Source organism: Bidens hawaiensis, unplaced genomic scaffold (genome assembly GCF_021521415.1).
Source record: "Bidens hawaiensis isolate Kalapana, Puna unplaced genomic scaffold, B.hawaiensis_p1.1 tig00003536_1, whole genome shotgun sequence".
In the NCBI taxonomy this organism is placed as follows: domain Eukaryota; kingdom Viridiplantae; phylum Streptophyta; class Magnoliopsida; order Asterales; family Asteraceae; genus Bidens; species Bidens hawaiensis.
In genome coordinates, this window is record NW_027491199.1 from 596,922 (window position 1) to 611,647 (window position 14,726).

The window sequence follows — 14,726 nt, forward strand, 5'->3', positions numbered from 1 at the left end:
GATACAAAAGGTATAATCTACTTTTAGGTGCAAGTTTACGAAACTACCCTTATATTTACCTTCTATGGTAATGTTGGTTACAAGGAGGGATGAATCTGATCCCGTCATATAACTACATGGAGTCAAACGATTCAAAACGTTTTGGAGGGATGCAACCTACTCTCTCCATCAAACCACGGTGAAGCCAACTACAGTTCTCTCATATAATTATAGTGTATGGCCTGCTCTTAGCAATGGAAACCAAACTAACTGAGATGTTGTATATGTGAAGAATATATGTTTAGAAGAACATGTCCATATCTTGATCGCATTTAGTTACTTCTACTTTAATAAATCCATATAAACCTTATAAAAGAAGTTCAAATATTGTTCCGAGTTTTATGTCACTATACAAGTATAAACGTTATCACATTTAAACATTTGATTTATGGGGGTAAAGCTAAAATACAAAGTACAACAAAAATGAGAATTGTAAGAAGGAATCTAATCCATTGATCTTAGATTTGGATATGGAGATTAATTTTAAGAATAAAAATTAATGAAAATGGCATGCATGTAATAACCCACTTATGATAGGCTTTGTGAGGAACCAGTGACTCGCAGAGCCCGAAGAACCAAGGATTTATATTTAGTAGAATAGGCTTTGCGATCCCAAAGGGGATAGCGGCGCAACTTGTTGCTCGCTTACCCATTATCCAGATGTAATTTGGTTTGTGTTAAATGTTAATAAAAATATAACTTATGATGACTTTCTCTCTCCACATGCAAGGCACATGTCAAATCCCCTATAATTTTAAAACGTCTATAACCTTTTCATATGACATTTTTTATAAGTTTTGTTTACTATAATAACAAGCGTTTTTTTTATCTTTAATATAAATATCATATTGTCATATAAAAATAAAAAAAAATTAGTGGGTTTTTTATATTGTGTTATTTGGCTGTCCATTGTGTTTTTTAATTGAGTTTTTCTATACATTGTGTTATAGATTTTGATCATTGTGTTTTTCAATTGATACTCATATTAAAGATAAAAATTAAAACAAAGATTACATCATTGTGTATTTTTGTTCGTCATTGTGTCTTTATGCTCAACATTTGTCTTTTTACTTATCATTGTGTTTTAGTCATTGTGTTCAACATTCACTTAAGTTGAGAAAAGTAGTATTATGTTCATTGTGTATTACGTTCAAGTCATTGTGTAATATGTAGATCTCATTGTGTTTTATGTTTCAGGTCATTATGTTATATGTATTATCATTGTGTCTTACGTTTCAAGCCATTGTGTTAATGTATTCATTATTGTGTTTTACGTTTCAGGTTATTGTGTAATATGTATTCATCATTATGTTTTATGTATTAGATAATTTGTTGGTTGTTTTAATTGTATTTACATATTATTACACAACAGTGTTATTTGTATTTAGAAAAACACAATAATAAGTTAAAAGACACAATGGAAAAATAACACATTGACAAACAGAAAGACACAGTAACGAAAAAAGACACAATGATAAGCAAAAAGACACAATGACGTAAAAATTTTATTTATTTATATATAACAAATCAAACTCATATTAAAGTAAAAAAACGTTTGTTATTATGGTGAATTTTATTTTTATTTTAAATATCATATGAAAAAGTTATAGGCATTTAAAAATAATGAGGGAATTAACATGTGATTTGCATGTGGAAAGAGTAAATGTGTACTATTATTTTTATACCCTTTTTTCTTTTTTCCCTACTTGACGCATGTCAATTAATTATGGTTTCTCACACTTCTCATTTTTGTTGGCCTTTGTATAATAGCTCAACCCTTGATTTATGTCTATTTAAAACTTATTATAACTATTATTATTAGTTTGTTTTGATTACTCATAAGAAGTTAAATTATGATTGGTATATTTAAAAATGTATGTGTTGCTAGGGGTGTTCAAATCAGATATTCGAACTTCAAATTTCCGAAATTTCGGATAATCATTTTTCACTATCTGAAATTTTGGATACCTGTTCGGATAATAAAACGAATATGCGAAAATTTGAAAAAAAAACTTATTTTATTAGATTAAAACCATTATAATCTAATCTAATCTAACTATACTAATAAAAGAATAAAAGAAAATAATGAGGATGATGTGGCAATCCCACATTCATTCTTACCTTAATCTCTATTCTCATTCATCCTACTTATCCATTGGTTATGGAGCAAAACCATATTGGCAAATGGTTATAAGTTAAACTTCCTTTCTAATTCTCTAATCTATCATCTCATTCATCCTACTTATCCATGAGTCATGGGACAAAACAATTTAGAGATATGGATTATAATTTCTCTTCTAATTCTCTAATCTCCCATCTCATTTATCATAGTTATCAACGGGTAATTGGTCAAAACAATTTTTGCAAATGTTGTATATAAATAAAATCGAATTTGTAAATTTGAGATTCTAGACTTTTTATTGTTTGCACTATATATTTTATCTTCTTTTTACCTATACTTTTGTTCATTTCTTTCAGATAATGGATCTTTTTATTTTTATTATTTGACAAATTCCGTGTAATACATGGGTTCAAAAGCTAGTTCTTCATATACAACCATATACACCACGAACATAATTCGGCAAATACATATTCTTCATATACAGTACCATCGAAACATTAAGGGAAGTTATATTTAGAGAAACTCAACTAATCTTCATATAAGCTGAAATTACGAACAACTAACCACGAATCAATGCACAACCACTAACCACTGCCATCCACCAATCATTGCCACTCCCTGAATCGTCGTTCCATCTCCATTGCCCAAAATTCGAAAATCAAGCGCGTATGTGCTAACATGAGGCGAAGTCTGATAACCACCGGCAACATGTGACGACAAGATACGTGTGCAGAATTGCCGGGCTAGGTTGATGAGTAACCGAAGATCGCAGCGTATATTTGGATTTTTTTTTCAAAATAGCATCTTTAATATTTGACAAGAGAGTAAATGGAATTTAGGTGTCCAGCCATCTGATTGGATTTCCCCTCCTAATGGGAATCCACATAAGCAACGATGTGGAAGTGTATGGTGACTTGATCAGCCATCTGAGATGGCTAGATCCAACGTTATTCCCTTACTGACACGTGGCAGCACCATATGAGACCATCTATATGTTTTTAGAACGATGATTTTCTTGTATTTAGGGGGTGTTTGGGATTGTTTATTTTCACCAACTTATAACTTATAAACTTTTTGAGAAGTAATAAGGTGTTTGGGATTGCTTATATTGTGAGAGAAAAAATTCCATAAGTTACATTTTTATAACTAATTAACTTAATGAAAAGTTATAAGGAAGTAAAATAAGGAATCCAAAAACCCCTTTAGGCTACCGCACTCTCTAAATTTGGAGATCCCCGTTGCCTTACTCTGGTCAGACTATGTTATCTTAATTAGGTCCACACTAGCTTTCAGAGTTTGGCTTGGACGTTCCCCCGGGAAACCATACCGCCGACTGCCACTTGACAGTCGTTGTGCCACCACAACGACTTACGTATCTGGCGTAACACACGGTGGGACATAAACTCGGGTGGGCTCGGGCTTTAAACTGACAACTTTTGTACAAAGCTTAACTCAAATCATTTATTGCCTAAATACAAGAAAGTCGACTTTCTACAAAAATAGTTGGTCTCATATGGTGCTACCACGTGTCAGTAAGGGAATAAGGTTGGATTTAGCTATCATAGATGGCCAGTCACCATACACTTCCACGCCGTTGTTTACATGGGCTGCCACTAGAAGAGAGGAATCCAATATGGCTGGACACTTAAATTCAATTTACCCCCTTGTCTGATACCTAAAAATCATTTTTTTATATTAAAGCTACTAATTTGAAAAAAAAAAATCCGCATATTTAAGTCTTTGACATACAGGAAGATTTATAGGGTTTTTATATGATATACTAGTTTGATGCCCGTGCATTACACAGGTAATTGATTAAAATTTTAAACTTTAGCTATTAAGTGAAATACAGTCAACAAAATGATCATATTGTTTATATAATTACAATTCACATTAAAATTACATAAATTACATAATTAAAATTACCCAAATATGTTTTAAATAAGTAAAACCTTCCTTGTACACTACATTTGTGATTGTATTGGTTGGTATACATTGTTTATCAAAAATTAAAATCTTTAATCCATGTTTGCTTGTAACTCTAGATAAGGTAATATATGGGTATGCTTATAACTCTTCCATGCGACAAATAAGGTTCTTCATGTATATACCGACCCTAGATAAATGATAATGTATCCATGAAAGTAATAAAAAATATATTCATGCACATAAAAATATATTAAAAAGTCAAAACTTTTGTTCAAAAGAAGCCAAAACTTGTTATAGAATCTTGGTGTAAAACAGAAAATAACCAACAAAAATGAATGTCGTATTCAGTTCATGTGTACAATATAATTTGGTTTCGGGTCGTGTTCGGGTTAGCTGAACCTACCAACCCAAGAACACGATTACACGAACCGTGAAACAATTTAAAAAGAAACATTCAAAACAATATTTTGTCAGCTATTGAATCTGAATATATAATAAGGTTTCGGGTCGTCTTTGAGTTAGCTAGACCTGCCAACCCAGGAACACGAGCACACAAACCGTGCTGCAATATTTTTTAAAAAATAAAAATAAATAAAACAAAAGAAATCTAAGTGATACATTGGTGTCGGTTGTGCTTTACTTTAGTTTTGAAAGATTGATATACATAGTAAAGTTGCATCAATTACCACCATCTTGTGTTATTTGGTCATATTTTCAGAACCGTAATACATCTTACGCAAATATTGAATATGAATATATATTAAAAAGTCAAAACGTTTGTTCAGATGAAGCCAAAACTTGTTATAGAATTTTGGTGCAAAACAGAAAATAACCAACAAATACGAATGTCGTGTTCAATTTATGTGTACGATATAATTTGGTTTCGGGTCGTGTTTGGGTTAGCTAGACCTCCTAACCCAAGAACACAATTACACGGACCGTGAAACAATTTAAAAAAAACATTCAAAACAATATTTTGTCGCATATTGAATCTGAATATATGATAAGGTTTCGGGTCGTCTTTGGGTTAGCTAGACCTACCAACCCCGGAACACGAGTACACGAACCGTGATGCAATATTTAAAAAAAAAAGAAATCCAAGTGATACATTGGTGTCGGTTCTGCTTTACTTTAGTTTTGAAAGGTTGATATAGTAAAGTTGCATCAATTACCACAATCTGGTGTTATTTGGTCATCTTTTCGGAACCATAATACATCTTACGCAACTATTGAATATGAAAATATATTAAAAAGGGAAAACTTTTGTTCAAAAGAAGCCAAAACTTTTTATAGAATCTTGGTGCAAAACAAAAAATAACCAACAAATACGAATGTCGTGTTTAGTTCATGTGTACGATATAATTTGGTTACGGGTCGTGTTCGGGTTAGCTGGGCCTACCAACCCAAGAACACGAGTACACGAACCGTGAAACAATTTTTTAAAAAAACATTCAAAACAATATTTTGTCGACTATTGAATCTGAAAATATAATAAGGTTTCAGGTCGTCTTCGGGTTAGTTGGACCTACCAACCCAGGAACACGAGTACACGAACCGTGCTGCAGTATTTTTTTTTTTAAAAAAAAAATCTAAGTGATACCTTGGTGCAGCAAGGTACTATGGTTATTGCAACGTGAGCGGTGTAAAGAATATCAACAATGGCAACTGCAACTCCATTTGCACCAAACCAAATGCAATTTAGATATACAACCTGTATGTATAATGTTTATATCAAATGTATAAAATCAAACAGACAACATTGTCTTTACCTCTATCGACAACAGAAATATGTAAAAACTTTCCATCGTGCATGTGGTGCAGGGCATCAACAATAGGTGTATCGATTGTAACATTTTCTGGATTTGGAGTCATTACATGCATAATAAATCATGAAAAAAATTTAAATATTAGCTGAAAAGGTAGTGAATAACCACTTACTAATGTAACATCTTACTATTATATTAAAATTGCAATTACAATATAATATATGTTGTTTATCGCTTGGAGCTGTTTATCGCTTGATAATCTATTTATGACAATTGTCAATTTCGGGTTACTTTTGTATTTGTTTTATTATGTAAACCGACCCGTTTTGTAAACCAAAACCTTCGTTATAATCAAAATGATGGATTTTATGTTACAATATTGTTTTACATTTGTTGGGTCTTGAAAACACCCTTTTCGGTCCCTAAAATGGCCTCAAGACCCAAACCAACAACCCGAACACTCGTTAAAGACCCGTTTTAGTATTTTTATCCCAAAGGAACTTGCATCTTTGCATTTTTCCCACCTTATTACTTAACATAGGTTAAGTAAATATTAATGTTAGATACTTTAACCCGGTTTCGAGCAAACTGACATTTTTAAAGGGTTATTATTATAAATTCTTAAATAGTTACATTTTAAACCTTGAACTTTAATTGTTTACCTTTTCGCAACAATTATTTTATTTAAATATCTTCAAGACAACCTTTCTAAATCCAAGACTTTCTTTTATTTAGGCTTCATACGTTAAACTCATCGTTCCGGCAAATCTCCAAATTATCATCTTTCAAGTTTATTACTTGAACGTGAGTACTTTCATACCCCGTTTTCCATCTTTTGTTTTGGGGGCGACATTTCATCTTATATAAACTAAATGTTTTATACTTGGGTCTTAAACCACAAACGTTATTGTATACCTTAGTTAAATAAATGCTCTATTTGGTGTTCTGTGATTATATGCCTATGTGTTTATCGCTTTTGGTTGGTTGATCTATAAATCCTAGACTATTTGGCATCCCATTATAGCAAGGTGTCGTTAACGTAATGCAATTAACGATAACTATAAAATCCTAGACTATTTGGCATCCCCTTATAGCTAGGTGTCGCTAACGTAATTCTATTAGCGATATCTATTTATCCTAGTTATTGCTTTTATTTATCGTTTCGTATACAAGATTGTGGCTTTTTCGTGTTATATAGTTATATGCTCAAACTTATGAATTGCTCACCAACCTTTGTGTCGATAAACTTTATTTTATGAAATATTACAGGTTTGCATTTAGGTTGATTATGGAGTTTGGAGAAGAAAACGTCACAAATACCTAGGATATTAGCAAGAATGAACAACATTTGATTTGCTATATTTTGTTATATGTTGTTGTATTTGACTTATGAATATTGTTACGTGACATTTTCGATGTTGTGAAATGAAATGAGTTTGTTAAATATTGTCGCTTTAAATAGTGTCATGCGCTTATGAGCAATCGTTGCACCCCGGCATGTTCCGCCGCCTTTGGTCGGGGTGTGACACTATTAATTAAAAAATGGCAACTATATACATATTCAACAACAATCAACATCAACCAAACATTTAAATAACACCGTCAAATCAATTTCAAATGTTCCTTTCTCTTGTTTAAATCCCACCCCATGATTCATGGTAGGCACCAACAGTTCTAAAGCATGAGATTGTAAAATTACCTAAAAGTAAGCGACAATGGAACAGTTTGAAGCAACGGTGGAGATGAACGTTAGCAGTGATGGAGATGAATAGTCTCGTAGGTTTAATCAGATAAGGGAGAAGGCAGCGAAGTAATGGCAGATTGGCAGCGAAGGGAAGAGGCGCCTCATTGTGTGTCTGTAGCGTAAGGTTTTTTTATTTGGAAGGGGGAAACAAATGGATTGAATTAGATACGGATCCAGATAACATTAGTCAGGCGGGTTGATCTTAATAATACTATTTTAGTGAATATGGGTTAAAAAAGTGATTGGTGATGAAAGGTTGACAAGTAGCAATATATAGTAGCATTTTATTAGATTAGTAAGATATGTTTAAATATAATAAATATTAAAAAAAAACTTATAATTTCAGATATCGGATCTAAAACTTTTTAAAATTACTATCCGAATGATATCCGAGATTTGGATATATGAATTTCAAATAGTTCAAATTCGAATTTTTGAATAATTCGGATTCGGATTATTTTGAACGAGCCACTATCTATTTTTCAGAAATTTTATATAAAAATAAAATATAATTCATCGATTTTGATTTTGAAATAATATAGAAATCATAATCATAATGAACAATAAAATAATAGGTTAGGCGGTCAGCCAAATAATAATAATAAAATAATAATTTTGTGAAGATGGATTGATCACTCCACAGCCTGCCGATTGTGCTCTCGATTCCTTCCTCGAAGTAAGTCATTTCTTAATTCTTCAGTTTTAGGGTTCATTAGCATAGCAGCAAGGATCTGTAGAATATTATTATTTATAACACACTCTGTAAATTTCATTGATAGATGATGCTCTGCAGTTCTAATGATGCGTCTTTACGAGTTTTAGATTAACTCTTAAGAACCCAGTTTTCGTTTTTCCAATTGCTACACTGCATATGATGACACTGTACTTTAACTCACACAGTAATTAATTACTTATCCTCTTAACCTTCTTTAATCAAAACAATATCAAATTCACAAACTTTGCAACCCAAACCAATTAGTTTACTTATCATCTCAATACTGTCTGGCCCCAGCTTCTGCCTGGCCGACCCCTGCGGTTCATCTGGCTTCGACGCTTCTTTGTAGTATGCAGGGCCTCGATAACTGAATTTGCTCGGACTCGAGGGAGACCAAGGGCCCTGTTCTTCTTAATGGGCCCTTGGGCCTCTATCAAAGCTAAAATCCCAGATCTCTGACTCTGAGATGACTCGCCACCGGCTCCTTTTGATGCTAATATCTCCCGCATCCGATTCTGATCAACAACCAAGTATTTATCATACAACTTGTTAACTTTACTTATTAATAAAACCGTTTAAGTCTAAAGTATACCCCAATCAACTGAGCCTCGCCAGATGCCCAGTCATCTGTTTCTTTCTTCTTGTGTGATTCTTCCCAAAATTGTACAACTGTAGGAGGCCCGCTGTACTTTTGCTCCAGTTCCTAAAAATTAAAGTGACACAGAAAGAATGTTAAGTTGTTAAACACACTTATATCAACTATATATTAAACTTACTTGCTTAAACTTATTGAATGGCTTTGCTCCGGTTGTATGAACCACTTGAAGTTTCCTTCTGTTATCTGCGTTAGTAGCAGACTTCTCCTTAAAGGATGCCTTGCACCAATGAGAACAGAAAGACCTCCACACGTCATTATTAAAGTATGCCGGGCACTCTTCCTGAAGTGATGTGTTGTTTTGTTCGGCCCGTATCATAGCCCGATTCCTCTCCTCGTATAGGGTCTGGGTCATTGTACGGGCAACGTGCTCTTTCACAACAGCATCACCATCAGTATCCGATACACCAGGATGATAGCTATAGTATCTCTATCAAAAACCAACATATAGAATTAAGTATAATATTAGGTTAAGTATTGTTAGTCGATGATAAATGGAATTTTTTTTAAGAAAAATGTGTTTACTCGGAACTCGGCGATGATAGAGGGCCAAAAGGTTTCAGGTGCTTTTTTTAACGTAAAAGTACCCATAGGCCACTTAGCGCGCATTATAGCTAGTAGCGTCTTGGTGGCAGTGTTATCTAGAATACTGCATTCACAAGATAATAGCATTTAAATCATGCATCAATTAATGGTGCCTAAATAAGTGAAAAACGGGTCAAAGCCAATTGACCCATCTGGTCACCTCTAGTTAAAATGATTAACATAGTACTTACTGTGTTTTGCTAACTTTTATAGGTCGAGGGACTGTAGGAGGATTCCCGTACTCTCCTTCAGAATGGCTCCTTCCTCGTGTAGCTACATGAGAAGTGTATGAACTTATTATATAAGCATGATATATTGATAAAGGATATAAGTAGTTGTAAGTAAGTTGCATAAATAAACCTGGTGGGCCCTGAGCACCGTCACGCTTGGCATGTACTCGTTGGTTTCGTTGTCGTGCCATATCACTACTTCGTAACGTAGTTAGGTGCAAATGTATCCCAAAAGATGGTTTCTCTTAGTATGGTTATGCTTATAAGTGTATAAAATACAAGTTAGTAAAGGTGTTGATTTTCCCCAACAAGATATGATAAACAAAGCTTGATCACACAAATCCTAATTTAACTTTGACATAATTAGTCCTAACATTGTTCCTAACTACTTCAGTTAAAACTTAAAAGTAGAGCTTAATGTTACAATCTCATACATTATGCTCTTACTATAGGTGCAATGCATAATTTAAACGAGTAAAGCATTTACCAAACTTTAAATCGAACATCATTCCAAAATAGTGAATTCTTAATTAAACATTTAAACTTTAACATCATGGATCCCCAATTTCATTTTACATTATAAACCCTAATATAATATTAAGTTGCATTATCCCCTAAATTTGACTGTCATCGGATTACACTAGTAGATTTAAAACTCTACGATTGTACTTTCCCGATTTCATATGCACCCTGTTCTCAATTTTACTTTTAAAAACAAGCATTAAGTATAAAAAACAGCAATCTAGTCCATAAAAGTAAACTCTTAGTTAAGAGATCGACTTTTAATGTTTAGATCGGGTGAAAATTAAAATCAAGAACATGCCTCTTTCCTTGAAATTAAGAGATCGATTATCTACCTTTAGATTGGGAGAAAATTTAATCGAGAAAAGGGAATTCAGAGATGGAATTAGAGAGGAAAATGGACAAGATCGAAAAAACGAACTTCGGTGAGATCGCCTGACGTCTTGAGTTGGAGTAAGGGGAATGCAAAGATGGAATTAAAGGGACAAGTGGACAGGACCGACAAAATGAGCTTTGATAAAATCGCCTTGAGTTTTTTTTTTTTTTTACTTTGGACAACGGTGGAGTTACTAGGACTACACGCTATCTTTAAACATATAAGGTCTTCAATGAATGATGTCACTCAGTTTTGTATGTCAAGTAGGCTTAGGCGTGTTAGTGGATCATATTTGGATGTGATCCAGTTTATTTATATGACCCCATGGATCAACATAAACGATCCAGTGGTCCAATAAAATCAACCCATTCAAACATAATAATATCCGGAGCTATGCGTGATGTTATGTTTTCGTTGCCTTTTCTACCATCATTGGCCTCATTAGGCACACCCTACCACTACAACCCCTACAACTGCACTGCAACCTCTGCCACTTCTATTACACGCACAATTACGACCACCACATCACTAGAAAAGTTTAAAAACTAGGATAATCATAGCAGCATGGTAAGGATTTGGTGGGCGGGTGAGGATAAGCATTTGAGTTGACCAAATTGAAAGGGGTATTTTGTGGAATGTTATTTAATGGTAAATCTACTACTGTTGTTTCTTTATAGAACCCAAATGTATTTGTATTTTTTCCCTTTTTTAAATATCTCAATTTGAGAGAAGGCTGGCCTGCAACATAATTTTCATCATTGAGATTACTTACGTTGCAGGTCTGTATATCTTGGGCTATTTGACACTGCAGTAGATAGGCGTGTGCAAATTCCGGTTCCAACCTGTGAGAACCGAAGACCGGGACCGTCTATATATGTGAGGACCAACCCTGTAGTATTTAGGTATGGTTATCGGTTCCTGTGATTTGTTATACTCGATAGCACGTTGGCCTGGTTCCGACCCACCTAGGTAGTTAAAATCTATATTTTAGGAGGTGCTATCAAATCCAATATCCGTTACATGCGTATCTGCCTAGCAAGGAATCATTGCAGTTGTATATTATCGTTGCAGCAAAGCATCATAGTTTGATCAAACAAAATTTGTTGATTCATCGCAGGAAACAAGCATTAGTTTAGGTATGTATCGATTTACTGTAATCAAAGCATCATAAGTTGAACTACTGTAATCAATTTACATATTTAAGTACAGTGCAAAGGTGTCATATCTGGTTCTGTGGTGTAGTGGTTAGCACTCTGGACTTTGAATCCAGCGACCTGGGTTCGACTCCCGGTAGGACCTCTTTTTGGTAGTTTTTTTCTTTCTATACTTCATTTTGCGTGAATGGTTTTGTGAGGTGAGTTAGGTAGTTGTGAATTATAATACACTGAATTTTCTTAAAATATATATTAAATGTCTTTCTTGATAACTAACATGTGCTATATGCTGTTTTCTTAAAATTAAAATAATAAAAAGTTGATTGTTAAGAAAATCAAAATAATGTAAGGCTGTGAGCATTATGACTATTACAAAAATCCAAATAAATTAGATACCGGTAGTTATGCAGTTAAAACTATGATTAGCTTAATGATATAATTTAATATTGTCAATATGTCAAGCACCCAAATTGCCTCAATACTACAGTCTGTAAGTTCTCTTTTTTCAGTTACCCAAGTCCCAAAATATCATTTATAAGGAGCAAACGGTACTTCCATCGTCCTAAAATAAGGACCGTTAAGGGTAGGGGAAAAAAAAGAACATGGTTTTAGGAATGTATAGATTATGCATTATCTAATAATGATAGCTAGATGTGAATTCTACCCTTACAAAATGCACAAGAATTTTAAGATGTACACTTGATATGATTTTGTGATAAGTGCGTTAAGGACAGAAATGGAACTTTGACAAACTAAAATAGACAAGTGGATATTTTTTTGGGGGAGTAGTAGTATAAATGTGTCCAGCATTCGGAATGTTGTATGTAGAGGTCAATATCGACTCACTCAGCCTTATGAGTATATCTAGTCTCTATTTGGCATGATATATACATAGTGTTACTGTATCAGGTAGTTTCTTTTTGCTCTTATGACAATTTGATATAATATGTTTCCAAAATCAGAATCTGCAACTCGGTGTTATAATTAAAAGTCGGGTTGAGTTTAAGAGTTTCGTCAAGCAAGTACTTGAGATTGAATTTGAACTTTTTTCCTATTAGAAACATTTGAAGAATAAGATAGGTGCATTGTTTAAAAGTTAGTGGCTGAGAACCAAATATGAGAACTGTTGTCCAGGACAATTGCTGAGGCTGATTTCGTTTCTCTTCGTCGCCATTTTATATATTGATTCCTTCATCAATGATATCACCGTTTCAATTCATTTGATTCAAGTGGTTTAAGTAGTTGACCTGAGTCGGTTAGCACAATGGTCCTGGTGTCAAGTTTCTGTAATATTATATATATATATATATATATATATATATTAAAAACCAAACATGTATAAACTTACTGTTCATCAAAATCTTTACCGTTTTCCCGACACGTGCTACATGACTCATCACCCTTTCATCATCAGTATTGTACTCTTCTTTTCTCTCTCTCTCTCTTTTCAGGCTTCACTCTTCACCGACTCATTTTATGTACTCTCCTCTCTAAATCATAATCAACGCCTCTAGCGTATTCTTGCCAGGTTTTGATTATCGTTGTCTGTGGCTTTGCCGGGATTCGATTCGGGCCCCTTGGTGGCGCCGAACGGCCTTGGTTTAAAAAGGCGCGCCTGAGGCGTGAGGCGCTCGAGGCGTTTGCAAAAACGCCTTATTTCACGTAAGGCGAGAAATTACATGAGGCGGCCTGAAGCGACGCATCAACGGGTGAGGCATGAGGCGTTTGAGGCGTTGCTTCATGTGATGCTGTCTAAGTTAGGTTGAAAATGTAACACTTTAGGACCATCTGCTTAAAATATTAACGTTGGGGCCCATCCGTAAAAATTACCCAACCGTGTTATATATATCTTATCACTATATCTTCAATTCAAACCATTCTTTAATTTTTTATATTCAAAGTTTATCTTCTCCAATTGTCAACCTTCTAGACGGTTCAAGTTTATCTTTTCCTTAGTTATTAGTCCCATCTTTTTAATCGGTTCAAACTCTCCTAATTATTACACATATGTTTATGACTCAAGCGGTATTTTCTTCATTATTACTTTTTACTATACATTTTTATTTTTTTTATTATTAAATGCTTGTGTAATACATTTTTTATTTTTAATGGGTTTGTTTTCTAAGAATCCAAGTGTTTTTGCAACTTTTAAGTATGTTTTTATAATGTTTAAACTACGTATTAAGTATTCATGTTTAGTTTTACAAATATGTTTTATCTTTATGACTGATTAACAAGTAGAATATCATGTATAATTAATTTTTAGTATTTTTATTATTGAGCACCTCACATACGTGAAGCTCTCGCTTTACGCTTCGGCTTTTTGGACCAAAACGCCTCGCCTCGCCTCGCCTAACGCTTTTTTAAACCAAGCGGACGTCGATGGTTTGGTGGTTCGGTGGTAGTGTCTGTCCACTTCATCTGCCCGATTATCGTGGGCTTTGGGCATTGCCGGGTTCCAATGGTGTGGTGGTTCGGTGGTAGTGTCTGTCCACTTAATTTAACTTCCGTTTCTTATGTAGATGATAGCCCAAGTTGGATGACAAAGAAGAATAATTAGGCAAGAAATCAACGTGTTAAACACACGACTTCGACAACAGGTTATATGACGAGAAATTGCCACTTCGGATTTTAGCATCTGTTTGTTTACAAGTTATATGAACTTTCCATATGCTCATTATTTTCATTTATTGTATAGAATTATAAAAAAGAAGGCGTATTTGGAGCAAATATAAAAAGAGTACATGAAACAACTTTGTCAGCTGATAAGAGCATTATACATGGATCTCTTTTTGCAGACTTGACTAAGTTTCATTGTTGGTATTCTAACTCACTCACAAAATTATGTGCTTATGCAAAGATATTGAGCAGCTTGCATTTAATAATTGG

General features: G+C 33.9%; 1 protein-coding gene and 1 non-coding gene across 2 annotated transcripts in view; one reads left to right on the top strand and one right to left on the bottom strand.

Moving 5' to 3' along the window:
* The window catches only part of LOC143623703 (uncharacterized), a 65,534-nt gene extending 55,874 nt beyond the window's left edge, over window positions 1–9,660 (bottom strand). The window contains exons 1-2 of the mRNA XM_077094547.1: window positions 9,496–9,660; window positions 9,092–9,400 (exon numbers count right to left, since the gene is read on the bottom strand). Of these exons, the coding sequence (XP_076950662.1) occupies window positions 9,092–9,400; window positions 9,496–9,642 (456 nt within the window). The 5' untranslated portion in view covers window positions 9,643–9,660. The remainder of the gene's footprint in view (window positions 1–9,091; window positions 9,401–9,495) is intronic.
* A 2,250-nt stretch (window positions 9,661–11,910) lies between these two features.
* TRNAQ-UUG (transfer RNA glutamine (anticodon UUG)) lies at window positions 11,911–11,982 on the top strand. The gene has a single exon. It is a non-coding gene; the product is annotated as a tRNA-Gln (tRNA).
* Window positions 11,983–14,726: the final 2,744 nt, after the last annotated feature.